The 19,013-nt window shown below is 43.0% G+C and overlaps 1 protein-coding gene across 2 annotated transcripts in view; it reads right to left on the bottom strand.

Annotated features, from left to right (window-relative positions):
• The window catches only part of scube1 (signal peptide, CUB domain, EGF-like 1), a 138,438-nt gene that overhangs the window by 79,195 nt on the left and 40,230 nt on the right, over positions 1-19,013 (bottom strand). For both annotated transcript variants that reach the window (XM_030719984.1, XM_030719985.1), the window contains exon 4: positions 17,358-17,492. In XM_030719984.1, coding sequence (XP_030575844.1) covers positions 17,358-17,492 — 135 coding nt within the window. The remainder of the gene's footprint in view (positions 1-17,357; positions 17,493-19,013) is intronic.

Here is a 19,013-nt window from a genome sequence, read left to right as displayed (position 1 = left end):
ACCATTGCCAAATGCTTGCTCTGACTGTTCTCTCTATTGTTGTACTCTGTCCTAGTCTGTATTTGACAGTATAACGTGCTTTGTTGAAAGCTTGCACTATATAAATAAAATCTGAAGAAAAAAAACTCCTTGATGGATTCATAATGTTTCTGTCTGCCTGCTACTTCTTGCTACATAGTGGAATGAATCCAGTCCTACACTTGTGCCAATGCACTTGTTAAGGTTAGTTAATGAGATGGCAAAAAGGACAGCCATCCTATTACAGAAGTAACCACATTACTTTCAGCTGCTAAGGAGCACTAATTCACAATTTTAAAAAGCATCTGCAAACAAAGCACAGCTCCACAATGATAATGACAAGACCCACTGAGGAGGAAAATGATGGCCAGTGCTACAGCTCTAAAACCACAACAGGCAGTGCTGTCACGCGGAGGAAAATGAATAGTCTTGATGCTGGATATATATAGTAGAAAAAAGGCTATCAATATGAACTTGCTATGCAATAACATAAGGAGAAAAAAAATAAGAGGCAAAGGCTTCAGAATGCTACACACAAACTGTCACTGTGCCCCCTCAGCTGATTTCGGCTGATATAATTTTACAACTATAAATAACATGAAATCATGCAGCCATACAGTTACAGATATTTATCTCAGTGTTTGGTGAGTTCATTAATCCACGTGTGCCAGTTTATTTCTTCAGTGAAACAGAGAAATTAGCTGAACCGAATGCTCTCGGGTGTCTTTAAGGTGGTTGATTGGTGGTGGTACCTTAGCATCAGCATTTTTCCTTCCATTGATTGTACTTCTACCACTACTCATAACACTATAAGAGTTGCCAAAACTGGTCTCTGCCAGTTCAGTGTGTAAAACACACAAAAGGACTTCTTCCCTACCTGGCAAAATATAAATAACTGTGAGGCTGAAAACCAAATCAACGTTTTTTCAAACTAAATGGAACCAAACAAGAGGGAATTATTAAAATGTATCTAAAAACAAACAATCAGTATCAGGATTCTTTCTTTCTCTCAGTGCATTTTTCTAGCCCATAGTCCAGTATTAGGAATCCTCTAGTCACTGGGTTCCACAGTTCACAGAGCTTTATCCGACCGTGGCGTCCGTATGAAATGGTGTTTAAAATTCCCAACCTACTGCCAAGTCCAACTTTGCCAGGAATTTTGGTGTTGAGCTCAGAGAAGAATTTACAAGCATATTGTTTTCACTCTGTGTTGGCCGGGACTACATTGTCCAAAAGGCACAATAAATAAATCAGACAAAGAGAAGGACCTCAGTCAGCTCAGAGGCATCAATTTAATTTGTAATACTACACTGCAACTAATCAACCTCTGCACTGCTGCTGCAAATCATACAAACTCAGGGTCACAGTGAGTAAAATGAGACATTCGCTGTTTTCATAAAATGACACCTAAATAACTGATGGCACAAACTTTAGCCTGAAGTCAGCAGGTAACACAAACCCCAAGTTGACAATCCAGATCCTCCATTTAAGAAATCCCCAGACCTCTCCAAAATGGAAAATAACCTCTCTGTTCAACATGCATGTCACCGTTGGGCCTTTGAGCCATACCTGACTCATGCTGTCATAGCTCTCTCACGTCATGACAGATCAGGAACATTTGCTGGGAGGGCTACTTCCCAGCTCAAAATTGGGAGCTCGCAGGCCAGAGTTTTGGTTCTCGTCTGGATGTGCTTCAGACATAACTGTGAAGCACAACAGAGTGGAAAACACACCATAATGGAACAAACAATTGTTGCTAGGCTTTATTATCCCCCAGGCGAATGTCAGGGAGAAAGAAATGAGCCGCGAGCTGACACTTACCATACGCAAAGCAGCAATCTAAAGTAACTGTCTCTCCTTCTCTCACACATAGTCCTCTGCATACACAAACACCAAACAGTTGTGTGTATAATCATGTCTCTACCTGAGAATATTTTTAAGAAGCTACTTAAAACCCAGAACACAGGATCTATACTAAAAATGCATGTGGATTTTATTTCAGTGCAATTAAATTTATATAGAGCTAAATCAAAACAACTGTCACCTCAAGGCGCTTTGTATTGTCAGGTAAAGACCCTACAATATTAAAAAAAAAAACCCCGAAAATCAAACAACCCCCTGTTAGCTGTGATAATGGGAAAGAAAAACTCCCTTTTAACAGGAATAAACCTCTGGCAGAACCAGGCTCAGGGAGGGGCCGTCATCTGGCTTGACCGGTTGGGGGTGAGGGGAAACGAAGACAGCAAAGAGAGATGACAAAAGAGACACTCTGGAGAGAGCCAGAATTTAGGATTAATTATGAATGATTAAATGCAATTGTGGTGTATAAACACATGGAAAGTGAAAAAGTCAGCAGCTTAGGAATTGCAGCATAACTAAGGAATGGTAAATGCACTAGTTCTTGTATGGCATTTTTCTACTCGAGAACTCAAGGCACTTTATAAAACACATTTGCATTCACAGACATTCATACAAGCATGTTTTCCTACATCTATACAAGTGAACCTGCAGACTCAGAGTGAAGAGCTCTAGTGGTACAATATGGTACTATAAGGTCTTTAAAATCTTGTATGTAAGAAGAAAGATTTTAAATTCAATTCTGAATTTAACAGGTAGCCACTAAAGAAGCTAATATGGGAGAGATATGCTCTCTTTCAAGCCTCTGTCAGTAAATTCAAAATGCTACTCATTGTAGCATTTTGAATCAACTTAATGCAAGAATGCAGTCCTACATTTTTTTTTTATATATACAGTACCAGTCAAAAGTGAATATAAATGGGTGAGTGTGTTCAAACCTTAGACTGATACTGTATATATAAGGATTATATATAATATGTTCATTGTATCCTGGTCAAAAATGACTCCAAGATTCTCACAGTGTTACTGGAGGCCAAAGTAATGTCATCCAGAGTGCGTCTGGTTAGACACCATGTTTCTACGGTTTTTAGGGCCAAGTACAATAATCTCAGTTTTGTCTTAATTTAGAAACAGGTAATTAGAGGTCATCTAGACCTTTATGTATTTAAGAAATTCCTGCAGTTTAACTAATTGATGTTCATAATCTGGCTTCATGGAAGAAGAACTTGATTTGTCATGTACATATTCATGCAGTGAATTCATGAGTCTCTGTATTTAACCCATCACACATGCAGTATCTAGCACACGCAGCACAACATGTCGAGCAGGGGGCAGCTAGAAAGCACCCGGGGAGCAAGCAACCTTGGGGCGTTAAGGGCCTTGCTCAAGGGCCCACAGTGATGCTAGTCCAAGGATTTGAACCAGCATCCTTTCAGTGATAAGCCCTCTTCTTCTCCTCTAGGCCACCACTCCCTTATCTTGCCCATGGATAGATAAAGGTAGGTATCATCTGCCTAGCAGGTCAAGTCAAGTTTATTTCTAAAACAACAGCTGTTGACCAAATTGCTATACATCTAAAATAATCAAATAACAATAAAACATAGGACAAAAGGAAAGGGTTAAAAAAGGAAACATAAAATGCAGAAAAAACCTGTGTAAAAACAATACAAATCGCATGGTCGGAACTCATTCTAATTTAAAAGCCAAAGAATAAAATGGGTTTTGAAACTGGTTTTAAAAGTGTCCAGATGTGAAGGACCAGTTTGTTCCACAGTTCAGAGCAGGAACTGCAAAGGCCTAATCTCCTCTGTGCTTTAATCTGGACCTAGGGACAGCAGACCTCAGTGAGGGAATGTGCAAATTTAAAAGATCACAGGGGTAAGAAGGCACCAACCAACCATGCCTTAAAACAAATAATAAAATCTTAAGCTCAATTCGAAAACTGACTTGCAGCCAGTCCAGGGACCTAATATGGGGGATATGTGGTCTTGTTTGCAAGTGCCAGTTAGTAACCTTGCTGCAGTGACAGACTGACACCTGAATAAAGACAATTACAGTAGCCAAGTTGAGACAAAATGAAGGCATGGATAGCTCTCTCAAAGTCTCTAAAACAGATAAATCTGTGAGTCATCTGCATATCAATGAAATGAGATACCATGTTCTTTTTTAAATTGAGGGGAGTACATAAATAGAAAAAAGATCTGGGCCAAGAATGGACCCCTGTTGGACCCCACTATTTGAGGAAGATGTATCCTCCAGCCTAACTGTAAAGCTTCTGTTGGATAACCAGACTTATTCCCACAGTGTCCCACAGATAGTACACCAAAAGACACCTGAAGTTTAACCTTTTTTCATGTTCGTTCAGCTTTTCTACACACCTGCCTGAGTTCTCTGGTGGCATTATTCAATCAAGGCTGAGTTTTAGGTTTTTTAGACTCCTACTTGTGAGAGAGGAGCAATAGAGCGAAGGATTTCTGAGCAGGTGGAATAGATGGACCTAAGGCATGATTACTGTTTTGATAAGAACAAGCAATATGATCAGCAGTAACTGAGGTAACCATGCGAGACTGATGTTCAGGCACGTCAGACTTGACAGACTGAAATGAAAGTGAAATCTCAAATATTGCAAGCATGTAATCAAAAAAAATAACATTACAGATTTCAGTGTCATAGAGAGCAATGAAAATGTCTGCTTTACTTTCTAATAATATTGCCTAAGGGAAGCATGCATAATGTAAATAAAATTCGACCCAGCACAGAACCCTGTAGAACTCTGACTAGCATCTGTGAGTGAGGAAGACTCCCCATTTACATGAACCTATTGAAGTCCATTACATAGATATGATTCAAACCACTGTAGCCCAGTTCCTTCCCAAATTGTGTTCACATATGACACTGAATTGGATAACAGTGGAGGAATCACTTCGTTAAACTTAGAGCACTTTCAGAAAGACATCTACCATAATGACATTTATTCACTACTGCTGTGTAATCCATTATTGAAAATTTTAAATGTTATTGTGAAATAATCAGGCAAAATAGGGTTTTCAGGGAAAATTGTTAAATGTTTTGTTTTTATGCCATGTCAGGACAAGATCCAGAGTGTGATTAAAGCAGTGGGTGGGCTCATTTACATTTTGGAAGAAGCCAATTGAGTCTAATAATAAATTAAATACATTGATGAGGCTGTTGATTTTAGGATCTACGTGAATGTTAAATTCACCCCATATAAAAATTTTATCTGAAGTGAGCTAACTAAATCAGAGTTTTCCAACTAGAGTTGACAAGGCTAAGAGTTAAGCTTTCAAATGAATTAAAATTCTGTCTAGGTCTTTGACTGATTAATAATCTGCCACTCCTGGGAGAAGGGAGGGCAGGTGATACTTATACAGATCATATTGATCCATACACTATAGAGCAGTATGAGCGTGAACAGCTGCAGGAAATGTTCTTTTCATAAATCATGCTCCACCTAGAAGTTATTTATCACTAATTCAGTTAGTCAGAGTCCAAATGTGCCTACCGGACAGCTTTGCATACTTCTTGGAACAAAACCCAATTAAAACTATAAATATATTTCCATGCAATTCATCTGATTCAACATTTGGCTGCCACGTGACTGACAAATTACCATCAACATTCAATTCAGTTTAATTCAGGTTTATTTGTATAGCACCAAATCTCAACAACACCTCAAGGTACTTTATAGTATATAGTAAAGGCTAGCATACAATAATTACAGAGAAAACCCAACAATGAAAACAACCCCCTATAAGCAAGCACTTGGCAACAGTGGGAAGGAAAAAGTCCCTTTTAAAGAAACCTCGAGCAGAACCAGGCTCAGGGTGCAGCAGTCACCAGCAGTGAACAGTGGAGGGTTTGAGTGGAGGAAGACAGGACAAAAGACACACATAATATACCTACAGTATCCAAGGCTAAAGGAATTATGTATTACAGTAAAAAAGGGTGAATGTTTTACCATGCTAGCTACTGAGTACAGTTTTTTTTTTTTTTTCTTTTGGCTCAGTTACATTTAGCAAGTTTTATCGACTTTGAATATAGTCAGTTAGTTTACTCCAGTGGTTTCCAAACTAGGGGTTGGGCATCTTCCAAAGAATCACCACATAACTAAGAGGCTATTATATGACTAATGGCAAAAAAAGAAAGAAAATGAAAGTTCTGCCACATGAATCAGTTTTCATTTGTGGGCTTTTGCCAATCACTTATTTGTTTATGAAATATTATTTTACAAATATGATATAATTTAGTTATTAGTTATTTAAGTGAAACCATCTGAGAAGCTTAGAAGGAGAATGTCTCTTTGTCACATTTAAAATATGTAGCCGTTCCCTCAAAGAGCCCCAACTAGACACTGTCTTTTATGGACATATGTTTTTTCATGCACAATCCTTTAGTAAGGCTCTCAAATAAATGCTGTGGAGTATCATCTGAAATATAGGGAAGCAGAAGTTAAAGTAACATAAGGATATTGTAAATGCATTTAGAAGTGTAAAGAAAAAAACAAAATAGATACATTGGTTTTGTATATACGTTGACCAATGTGTACATATAAAATGTGTGAGTGTAATACTGTGTAACATGTTGGTGACACTCTGTATGTTGCGCACTGAGACAGAAACTCTGGAAGGCACAAAAGATGAAGATTGTAGACAGGCAGAATTTGAGCAGATTACATAAAGAACAAGAAGCAAGAGAAGACACAGGATTAGGAAGGTGGCGTCAAAATGTGCAGGGAGATTCCTGAGGGACATCGGGATACTGCTGCTATTCCTGTCCAGTGAGAGGTTAAGGAGACAAGTGCCTGATTGAGGAGGTCTGGATAGGGTGGGGGTGATGTCCAGTGGTGGTCAAAAGCTTGATGCAGCCAGCAAGAGCAGAGCAGCAGAAATAAGCCACAAGCATTTTCATTGGTTGTTTACCATGAAGATCCCGCTGACACGACCAGGAATTACACAATCTATAAAATACACTGCACAGAACATGGAGGAAAGGGTGCACAGGCAGGACGACCAGAGGGGCTTTGGTAATGACTGTGAAGAACATACTGTGTCTATATTTCATTGGATTCATAAAAGGTTTAATGAAAAATTAACTCTAGTGTTAAAATGATAAATGTAATGGATTATTTTTTACTGTTTAAAATTTTAAATTAATCAATTGGAAAACTAAATTAATTTCAATAAATTTTGTTTTACACATACACAATAATCAGTGGTGTGGCTAGGTGATAAAACATGCTAGCTGACTAAACAGAAGGAAGTAGGAGGAAGTTTCACTACCTGTCACCTGAATTTGTTTCCCCTCTTATGAACCATGCTGAACATTTCTGAAATAGTACGGAAGGAGAGCAAACGAGAGAGGAGGAAAGACAGATTTTAGCATGCATGTTTGTGGGGTTTCCAGTGAGCAAACACACCTATTTCTGGATCTCTTTTCCTTCTCTCTCTGAACATCTCAACAGAGAATCCTCTAACATCATGATACTGGCTCCTACATGCCTTCACCCTGACCACACCAACACTGTGAGCACTCAGGGTAGAGAGGGACAGCACAGAGAGGTCAGTCTATCTCTGCCTCTTCCCTTTACTTCACTTTTGTCTCTTCTAACTCATTCTTCACCCTTCAGCGCATTCATCCAGTGTCCTCTTTATGTATCACGAATAGCTGACAGATGACTGTCTTTGAACCTGATTGTAACACTGTGCCCATTCATAGACCAATGCATGTTATTGCTGGTGTAGAATGTGTGGAGAAAGCAACCCCTGTCTGCATCAAGGTCACTGCTCCTTCAGCGGTCCTCGCCACCACAGATTGAGTGTATACATTAAATGTGACAGACTAAATGGGTCAGGACACCAGGGCAGGGGTTCCAACAGATTTTAAGAAATGCAGCTGGCATGAAACAGAAGCCTAACATATAGTACATGTCACAAGTCACATATCTGGCCCAGTGTTTGTGTGAAAGATTATTGGCAAAAGTCAGAAGTGTGATGTCGGTGCCCTCACTTACATGTGTGCCTGTGATCTACAAAGTCTCACGCTGAGAAATTACTTTACTGTAGTTTCCGGACTATAAGTCGCACTTTTTTTTTCATAGTTTTTTTCATAGGGGTGCGACTTATACTCTGGAGTAACTTATATGTGAAATTATTAACACATTAACCAAAATAGTCCAGCCACTTGACATCTACGTGAACCGGTGCTGTGCGAAAATCTGTTCCCCCTGTGTTGGAAGCGTGAGCTGCAGCCAGAGAGGCGGATGCGACTGTCTTCACGGCGCTTCTGACCGATTTCTCGGTAAAATGACACTGTAAAAGACTTGCTCGTCTTATCTCTGCACAAGACTTCATAGTACCATATCACCCCAATAGAGCACTTCGCTCTCAGACTGGCTCCTCCCAATAGCCAGTTTCGATAGCCGGGGATCGGTCCGCCAGGGCCTCCGCCGTCGGCCACCGCCCGACACACACTGCACCCGACCCCTACGACACCTCCTGCGGGTGGTGGGCCTGCAGGAGGGCGAGCCCATGTAACCTCTTCGGGCTGCGCCCGGCCAAGCACCACGGGCTAATGCCTGGCCACCAGACGCTCTCCCTCGAGCTCCCTCCCCAGGCCTGGCTCCAGGGTGGGGCCCCGGTAACCCTATCCCGGGCAGGGTAAACTGTTCCCTTGTTTTTTCACTCATAAGGGTCTTCTGAACCGCTCTTTGTCTGGACCCTCACCCAGGACCAGTTTGCCATGGTAGACCCTACCAGGGGGACAAGCCCCCAGACAACATAGCTCCTGGGATCACTGGGACACACAAACCCCTCCACCACGATAAGGTGGCGATTCACGATAAGGTGGGGAAGGAGCCTGAGCTAGTGCGTGAGGTTGAGAGATACCAGCTAGATATAGTTGGGCTCACCTCAACGCATGGCCTGGGCTCTGGAACCAGTCTCCTGGAGAAGGGCTGGACTCTGTTCCAGTCTGGAGTTGCCCTCGGTGAGAGGCGGCGAGCGGGGGTGGGTATTCTTGTATCCCCCCGGCTTGCTGCCTGTACGTCGGAGTTTTCACCGGTGGACGAGAGGGTAGTTTCCCTGCGCCTTCGGGCTGGGGAACGGGTCCTGACTGTTGTTTGCGCTTATGCGCCGAATGACAGTTCAGGGTACCCACCCTTTTTGGAGTTGCTGGGTGGGGTGCTGGAGAGTGCTCCATCTGGTGACTCCATAGTCTTGCTGGGAGACTTCAACGCTCACGTGGGCAATGACAGTGAGACCTGGAGGGGCGTGATTGGGAGGAACGGCCTGCCCGATCTGAACCCGAATGGTGTTTTGTTATTGGACTTCTGTGCAAACCACAGTTTGTCCATAACAAACACCGTGTTCGAACACAAGGATGTCCATAAGTGCACATGGCACCAGGACACCCTAGATCGCAGGTCGATGATCGATTTTGTAATCGTATCATCAGATCTGCGGCCGTATGTTCTGGACACTCGGGTGAAGAGAGGAGCTGAGCTGTCAACTGATCACCACCTGGTGGTGAGTTGGATCAGGTGGCGGGGGAAGATGCTGGACAGACCTGGCACACCTAAACGTATTGTGAGGGTGCGCTGGGAACGCCTGGCAGAAGCCCCAGTCCGGGAGATCTTCAACTCCCACCTCCGGCAGAACTTCGACAGCATTCCGAGGGAGGCTGAGGACATTGAGTCCGAATGGACCATGTTCCGCACCTCCATTGTTGAGGCTGCTGCTCAGAGCTGTGGCTGCAAGGTGGTTGGTGCCTGTCGTGGTGGTAACCCCCGAACCAGATGGTGGTCACCGGAGGTGAAGGGAGCCATCAAGCTGAAGAAAGAGTCCTATCGGGCTTGGTTAGCCTGTGGGACTCCGGAGGCAGCTGACAGGTATCGACAGGCCAAGCGGAATGCAGCTCGGGTAGTGGCCAAAGCAAAAACTCGGGTGTGGGAGGAGTTCAGTGAGGCTATGGAAAAAGTCTTTCGGACGGCATCGAAGTGATTCTGGCAAACCGTCAGGCGACTCAGGAGGGGAAAGCAGTGCTTCACTCACACTGTTTATAGTGCGGGGGGGTGGGGGGGGGGGGGGGGTGCTGCTGACTTCAACTGAGGCTATAGTCGGACGGTGGAAGGAATACTTCGAGGACCTTCTGAATCCCACTGACACGCCTTCTGTAGTGGAAGCAGAGTCTGGGGATGAGGGGGATGACTTGACCATCACTGGGGGTGAGGTCACTGAGGTAGTTAAACAACTCCTTGGTGGCAGAGCCCCTGGGGTGGACGAGATTCGCCCTGAGTTCCTGAAGGCTCTGGATGTTGTAGGGCTGTCTTGGTTGACACGACTCTGCAACATCACGTGGAGATCTGGGGCAGTGCCATTGGATTGGCAGACCGGGGTGGTGGTCCCCATCTTTAAGAAGGGAGACCGGAGGGTGTGCTCCAACTTTCGGGGGATCACACTACTCAGCCTCCCCGGTAAGGTCTATGCCAGGGTGCTGGAAAGGAGGGTGCGTCCGTCAGTCGAACCTCGGATTCAGGAGGAACAATGCGGTTTTCGTCCTGGTCGTGGAACGCTGGACCATCTCTTTATCCTCTCAAGGATATTCGAGTGTGCGTGGGAGTTTGCCCAACCAGTCTACATGTGCTTTGTGGACTTGGAGAAGGCATTCGACCGTGTTCCTCGGGGTGTTCTTTGGGAGGTTCTGCGGGAGTATGGGGTGTCTGGCCCATTGTTGCGGGCCATTCAGTCCTTGTACAACCGCAGTGAGAGCTTGGTCCGTATAGCCGGTAATAAGTCGGATTTGTTTCCTGTGGGTGTTGGACTCCGTCAGGGCTGCCCTTTGTCACCGATTCTGTTCATAATTTTTATGGACAGAATTTCTAGGCGTAGCAAGGTGGTGGAAGGCTTCTTCCTTGGTGGCCTCAGAGTCTCATCTCTGCTTTTTGCAGATGATGCGGTTCTTTTGGCTTCATCGGGGGGGGCCTCCAGCTCGCAGTGGAACGGTTCGCAGCCGAGTGTGAAGCGGCTGGCATGAGAATCAGCACCTCTAAGTCTGAGGCCATGGTCCTCAGCCGGAAAAGGGTGGAGTGCCATCTCCGGCTCAGGAACGAGTTCTTGCCTCAAGTGGAGGAGTTTAAGTATCTCGGGGTCTTGTTCACGAGTGATGGGAGAAGGGAACGGGAGATCGACAGGCGGATCGCGGCTGCTTCTGCAGTGATGCGAACGCTGCACCCGTCCGTCGTGGTGAAGAGGGAGCTTAGCGTAAAAGCGAAGCTCTCGATTTACCGGTCGATCTACGTTCCTACCCTCACCTATGGTCACGAGCTTTGGGTAGTGACCGAAAGAATAAAATCGCGAATACAAGCGGCAGAAATGAGTTTCCTTCGAAGGGTGGCTGGCCTCTCCCTTAGAGATAAGGTGAGGAGTGCGGCCATCCGGGAGGGGCTCAGAGTAGAGCCACTGCTCCTCCACATCGAAAGGAGCCAGTTGAGGTGACTCGGGCATCTGATTAGGATGCCTCGTGGCCGCCTCCTGGGTGAGGTGTTCCGGGCATGTCCCACCGGGAAGAGGCCCCATGGTAGACCCAGGACACGCTGGAGAGATTATGTATCTCGGCTGGCCTGGGAACGCCTTGGGGTCCCTCCGGATGAGCTGGAGGAGGTGGCTGGGGAGAGGGAAGCCTGGGTTTCTCTGCTTAGGCTTCTGCCCCCGCGACCCGGCCCCGGATAAGCGGAAGAAAATGGATGGATGGATGGCTCTCAGACTGCTGGCTTACTTGTGGTTCCTAGGATACTTAAGAGTAGAATGGGAGGCAGAGCCTTCAGCTTTCAGGCCCCTCTTCTGTGGAACCAGCTTCCAGCTTGGATTCAGGAGACAGACAGCCTCTCTATTTTTAAGTTTAGGCTTAAAACTTTCCTTTATGATAAAGCTTATAGTTAGGGCTGGATCAGGTGACCCTGAACCATCCCTTAGTTATGCTGCTATAGGCCTAGTCTGCTGGGGGGTTCACATAATGCACTGTTTCTTCTCATTCACCTTATTTACTTTGTTTATACTCCACTCTGCATTTAATCATTAATTGATATTAATCTCTGGCTCTCTTCCACAGCATGTCTTTCTCTCCCCTCAGCCCAACCGGTCGCGGCAGATGACTGCCCCTCCCTGAGCCTGGTTCTGCTGGAGGTTTCTTCCTGTTAAAAGGGAGTTTTTCCTTTCCACTGTCGCCAAGTGCTGCTCATAGGGGGTCGTTTTGACTGTTAGGTTTTCTCTGTATTATTGTAGGGTCTTTACCCACAATACAAAGCGCCTTGAGGCGACAGTTTGTTGTGATTTGGCGCTATATAAATAAAATTGAATTGAATTGAATTGAAATTGAATTAATTTGTTCCTATGTCATGGAGGCGGAACACAATATTGTGGATGGCTGAAATATTTGGTTCCCCCCGTGTAACTTTGGCAAATAAAGAGCAAATGTTTTCATATTCACAGGAGTTGTTGTTGTTGATGAGAAGAATAAACACTGTAAAAGACTTTTACCGAGAAATTGATCAGAAGCGCAGTGAAGACTGTTGGATACGTCTCTCTGGCTGCAGTTCACTCTCCCGAAACAGGGGGAACAAATAAATAACAAATAAAGAAAAATAATAATAAATTTCCACAAAAAAGTCCAGTGCAACTTATATATGTTTTTTGATGATACTTTATGATGATGATGATGATGATGATACTTTATTGATCCCACAATGGGGAAATTACAGTTAACTGAACACCCATCCCATCTTCTTTATTATGCATTTTTGGCTGTCGACTTATAGTCCGAAAAATACGGTACATAAGTGCTCATGTGGGGTCGTTTTGACTGTTTTCTCTGTATTATTGTAGGGTCTTTACCCACAATACAAAGTGCCTTGAGGCGACTGTTTGTCTTGATTTGGCGCTATATAAATAAAATTGAATTGAATTACATTACAGTACTTTACTTACTAGAGCAAATGGTAGGGATGTAAACATGCAGGAGTTAAAGTGGGGTGGGAAAACCTGGAACAGCATTCCAGCACCTTCGGTTAATGAGCAATTAAATCTGATAGGTTAATGGCTATTACTGTTGAATGAGCTAATTTTTCATGTCCTGCAGCCTGGTTCTCCTTCCAGCTGACGGCATTGAGATACTTGCTGAGTAAGAAAAGAATGACCTCCCATAACCTGCTTATCCCCTCAACACGTCCTCTTTTCCTTCATGTCCCAGTGATGTGTTCACGGTGCAGATGTAAATGAAGTTGCAATGGTGGCACATCAGAATCTATAGAAGAGTAGTGAGGATAAAACAAGTTTCCTTTTTTGTAAAATTGCAGGTAATTTTAAATGCAATTTTTCAAATAGTTCAACAAATACACGGTTTCTGTGAAGTTTGTCACACAATGTGTTTCTAGCTAATGTACAGTGGAGGTATTTCCCAGAGAGAGAAAAAAAAAAGGCAATATTCTCAAACCCTGAGAAAGATGTCACAGAGAGGTAACGACTGCTCAGCAAATCAAATTGTTTGAACTGGAGATTTAAACTTTACTTATAATGTCCTAATTTTTAGTTTTTAACAGATCTTATAGGATTCACGATTCTCATAATTATGCTACTAATTTGAATTATGTACTGTATACATCATTTGTACTATCCAAAGGTTGCATCAAATACTGTACTCTGCAATTTAGTACAGTTGAGTGCAGGCTAAACCTGTTCGTTAGCAGTACTGTGGTGACATTTATAGTAGTGCACTATGTTGGATTGATGCAAAGCGGGCTGCAGTGTTCATGGTCAGTATTAGGATACATCAAGGTTAGCAGACATTAATTTATATTTAAACTGATGATGCTCATTCACACACCAAATATACTTTTTTATATTAGTGTTATACTGCTAGGGGTTGGAAATCACTCACATCACTCACAATTCTTGTTGAATTCAGCTGGCTAAATCCACAAAGAGTGGCAAAGATCGGGATGTAATCTTGCTAAATGACTGATATTTGTTACTCGTACACACTGACGAATTGTAGTGCCTGGGATGTTAACAATTGGACCATACCACAGATATTATACCAAAGATACATTCAGTTTGCAAGTTTCCTCAACTGCACCCATTGTTTCATTTCAAACACAGATCAAGGAGAGGGATAACATCTGCCACTCTTGTAAAATCTCACAGCTCTTTGTGGCAGTTTAACTTTTTCAATTTGTCACCATATTCCATGATGCCCTGTAACAAACATCTTCACAACATGATGCAAAACTGCCAGGCTTTGTAAGAGCCCTAGTTCCACAGGCACACTCCTAAACTCTCTTTAAATACACACAGTCTCACAGTCCTAGAACTGTTACTGTATGCACACACACACACACCTTCCTAAATGCTGCTACTACCGTGTGCAATATTTCAGTTTTTACATAATTTGAGCACCAAAGTGCAGCACAGGAAGAAGCCAAAAATGACAAAGATGTAGATGCACACAAAAAGACCCAAGCAGCTAAAACAACCAGACTTTACGTTTGCTATTTTATCTTCACTGTCTGCAAATGTCCAAAAATGTAGTTTATTGATCAGTTCCTGATGCAAAAGCTGCAAATAACACACTATCACACACCCTCAGTCTTCATCAGCAACCACCTCTTGGCTATCAAGAGGAAAAAAAACCTGCTTAGTGCAGTCAGACCATCTTTAGCCTGTGGCTTTTTTCTTTACATTTTAACAGGCTTATCTTCAAGTCATGATTCCTTATGGATCAAACTTATTTATGGGCATTTTTTAACACAGAAATTTTTTCTCCACTGCCTGTTGGAAAATATTTCAAACATCTACTCAGACAGGCTTAAGTTCTTGTTCTGTCAATTTGCACTGTGAGCCTGTTTCCATCATAAGAACACAACTTCATGAATTTCTTTACAAATAAAATTTTAGACATTAGAGAAAAAATTATTCATAACCATCTCAAAGATTTAACTTCATGTTCAGCTGCTTTCAGCACTGCTGATATTTGTTAAACTCTCTCACTCCACTTGATCTTTCAGAGTTAACTTCAATAGTTACTTCCTCCAAACCAGCAACATGTTTATTAGATCCCATTCCTACTAGACTGTTCAAAGAAGTCTTTCCAATTATTGATGCTTCAATCTTAAAAATGATCAATCAGTCTTTATTAGTTGGCTATGTACCACAGGCCTTCAAGGTGGCAGTAATTAAACCTCTACTTAAAAATCCATCACTGACCCAGCTGTCTTAGCTAATTATAGGCCAATCAGCGGACTCATCTCTGTGCTTGTCCTGTTGGACCTCAGTGCAGCTTTGATATTGTTGACCATAACATTTTATTACAGAGATTAGAGCATACTATAGGTATTAAAGGTACTGCACTGCAGTGGTTTGAATCATATTTATCCAATAGACTCCAATTTGTTCATGTAAATGGGGAGTCTTCTTCACACACTACGGTTAATTATGGAGTTCCACAGGGTTCTGTGCTGGGACCAATTTTATTTACGTTATACATGCTTCCCTTAGGCAGTAATATTAGAAAACATTGCATCCATTTTCATTGTTATGCAGATGATACCCAGCTTTACCTATCAATGAAGCCAGATGACACACATCAATTAGTTAAACTTCAGGAATGTCTTAAAGACATTAAGGCCTGGATGACCTCTAATTTCCTGCTTCTTAATTCAGATCAAACTGAAGTTCTTGTACTCGGCCCCACAAATCTTAGAAACATGGTGTCAAACCAGATACTTACTCTGGATGGCATTACTTTGGCCTCCAGTAACACTGTGAGAAACCTTGGAGTCATTTTTGACCAGGATTCGTCCTTCAATGCACATATTAAACAAATATGTAGGACCGCTTTTTTACATTTGCGCAATATTTCTACAATTAGAAACATCCTTTCTCAGACTGATGCTGAAAAGCTAATTCATGCATTTATTACTTCTAGGGTGGACTATTGTAATTAATTATTATCAGGCTGTCCTAAAAGGCCCCATCTTATCTCAAAGACCTTATAGTCCCATATCACCCAAATAGAGCACTTCTCTCTCAGACTGCTGGCTTACTTAAGAGTAGAATGGGAGGCAGAGCCTTCAGCTTTCAGGCCCTTCTTCTGTGGAATCAGCTCCCAGCTTGGATTCAGGAGACAGACACCCTCTCTATTTTTAAGATTAGGCTTAAAACTTTCCTTTATGATCAAGCTTATAGTTAGGGCTGGATCAGGTGACCCTGAACCCTCCTTTAGTTATGCTGCTATAGACCCAGGCTGCTGGGGGGTTCTCATAATGCACTGTTTCTTTTCATTCACCTTATTTACTTTGTTTATACCCCACTCTGTATTTAATCATTAGTTATTATTAATCTCTGTCTCTCGTCCACGGCACCACCTTGAAAGGAGCCAGATGAGGTGGTTTGGGCATCTGACTAGGATGCCTCCTGGGCGCCTCTTGGATGAGGTGGTCCAGGCATGTTCTACTGGGAGGAGACCCCGGGGCACACCCAGGACACACTGGAGAGATTATATCTCTCAGCTGGCCTGGGAACACCATGGGGTCCCCCCCGGATGAGCTGGTGGAGGTGGCTAGGGAGAGGGAAGTCTGGGCTTTTCTCCTTAGATTGCTGCCCGCGCATAAGCAGAAGAAAATGGATGGATGGAAGATTTGGTCTGCTGCTCATGACTGTAGCTCAGTAGGTCACCTACTGATCGGAAGGTCAGCGGTTCGATTCCTGGCTACTCCAGGCTACATGCCAATGTATCCTTGGGCAAGATACTTAACCCCAAGTTGCTCTCCGACGCAACCGTCGGAGTGTAAATGTGTGTGAATGTTAGATATTAAAGCACTTAGCTTAGTTAATATTGGAAGTGCTTGTATGAATGGGTGTGCATGGGGTAAATGTAAAACGTGTTGTATAAGCGCTTTGAGTGCTGAGACTGAGTAAAAAAGTGCTGTATAAGACCTAGTCCATTTACCATGCCATGAGCAGAAAATCAAAGTTAAACTTGCACATCAAACCTTTGCACATATTGTATACATATTAAGTGCTCATTCAGGATTATCATGGTTTGAATTCTTTGAGTAGATAAAATCTCAGATTTACCATTTTGGCAAGTGTTAAAAATTGGAAATTATTTTAACCCATCATAATCATTATAATCATCTGTGAGAGAAAGCTGTTTTTAAATTTTGAAAATCATTTAACACTGACTTTTTATTCCACATATTGACATGTATAATAATCCTCCCACTACAACCAGCTAGGCTTTACTGTAAGATGCTGACTAACAATAGCTAACTGATCCATGTGCTTCAAAACTCAAGACTCAAAACCATTGAACCATCATAGGAATTAGCCTTGTTGCCTCACAGCAATAAAAAAAAAGCTGGAGCTGGAGTCCAGAGTGGACTTCACTCTCTTTCTTTGCACAGATCTTACCATCAGAGCGGTGGATGCAGGTATGCTGGTTGTCACTGAGGAAGAAGCCCTCTGTGCACATACACTCATAGCTCCCCATGGTGTTAACACACACTTGCTGGCATCCACCGTTGTTGTCCAGACACTCATCCACATCTGTTTAGATGGAGAGAGACAGAGAGAGAGAGAGACATAAAGGGAAGTGAGCAAGATAAAGTCAGCCATGGCAGCATGCTGGAATAACAGTCCATTAGACTTCATAAATAAACATGTGTCAGTGAGAGTTTATGTGCCGGGAAATGTCTGATGAGACGGATGACACCAGAGTCAGGAATGTGAGGGCCACACGCACATACACACACACGCACACACAGACTGACAAAAAGGGCAGGCAGTCTGTCCTAAGGGGCCAACTCTGATATAGTGGGTGACTGAATCAAACTCCAGGCACTAGGTGGTAGCAAGTGTGTACTGAGTGTCTACAGTGTGTGTGTGTGTGTGTGTGTGTGTGTGTGTGTGTGTGTGTGTGTGTGTGTGTGTGTGTGTGTGTGAGTGAGTGAGTGTGTGTGTTAGTGCACACCAGTAGTGCACAAGTGTGTTTATAGTGCCCAACTGTGCTGCTGAAAGGCCAGTAAATTTCCAATGGGGCATGTTGATGGGCCTCAAGTGAACTGGAAACATGTAACACCCTCGACTGACTTTAACAGGGATCAAATAGGGCCACCCCTGTGTGTGTGTGTGTGTGTGTGTGTGTGTGTGTGTGTGTGTGTGTGTGTGTGTGTGTGTGTGTGTGTGTGTGTGTGTGTGTGTGTGTGAGAGTGAGAGAGACTTTGCATTGTGTTTAGTCTGAGGTGGTAAAGTTGACTTAGGAGACAGTGCAGACAGGTTACACAAACAGACATACTATTGAGAATGACAGACATGCAGTCCTTTGAATATGAATACTTCAAACATTCATTTTTTTCTGATTTCTTTCTCTCAGTTCCTCTTTCACATCAGTACCACTTGGTTTGATCCTCCAGGTTCTCCTCCTGTTTCTCCTGATGCACCTGTGGAATCCTTCCCAAGCTTACTAATCAAACACTGATTCCTACCTCAGCAAAAGAAGCCCCACTATAACACATTACAAGAGAAAGACATGGTGCTCAAAGAATTCTGAATTGAACTGAAAAAAAAACAGCAAAGATGGTGGTAGGAGTATAAAAATGCATATTTAGAACCTTATTTTTAGATTAGTTTATTCTTCAGATTTGACTGCTGATTCTTTATATAAACTTAGCACAAAAAGTAAGGTTTTGTGTTTAGTCAGTTATGTCTATGAGTGCCAAATCACAAAAAGAAAAGTCACCTAAAGGCACATTATATTGTAAGATAAAGACCATAAAATAATTACAGAGAAAACCCAGCAGTCAAAACGACCCCCTATGAGCAGCACTTGGCAACAGTGGGAAGGAAAAACTCCCTTTTAACAGGAAGAAACCTCCAGCAGAACCAGGCTCAGGGAGGGGCGGTCATCTGCTGAGACCGGCTGGGGCTGCGGGGAGAGAGACAGGACAAAAGACGAAGAGAGCCAGAGATTAATAATAACTAATGATTAAATGCAGAGTGGGGTATAAAAAAATAGAGAGGGTGTCTGTCTCGCAAATCCAAACTGGAAGCTGGTTCTGGCTCCCATTC

Source organism: Archocentrus centrarchus, chromosome 23, assembly GCF_007364275.1.
Source record: "Archocentrus centrarchus isolate MPI-CPG fArcCen1 chromosome 23, fArcCen1, whole genome shotgun sequence".
NCBI classification, from domain to species: domain Eukaryota; kingdom Metazoa; phylum Chordata; class Actinopteri; order Cichliformes; family Cichlidae; genus Archocentrus; species Archocentrus centrarchus.
Note: the sequence above shows the minus strand (reverse complement) of the source record. Positions and strands in the feature narration are given on the sequence as shown.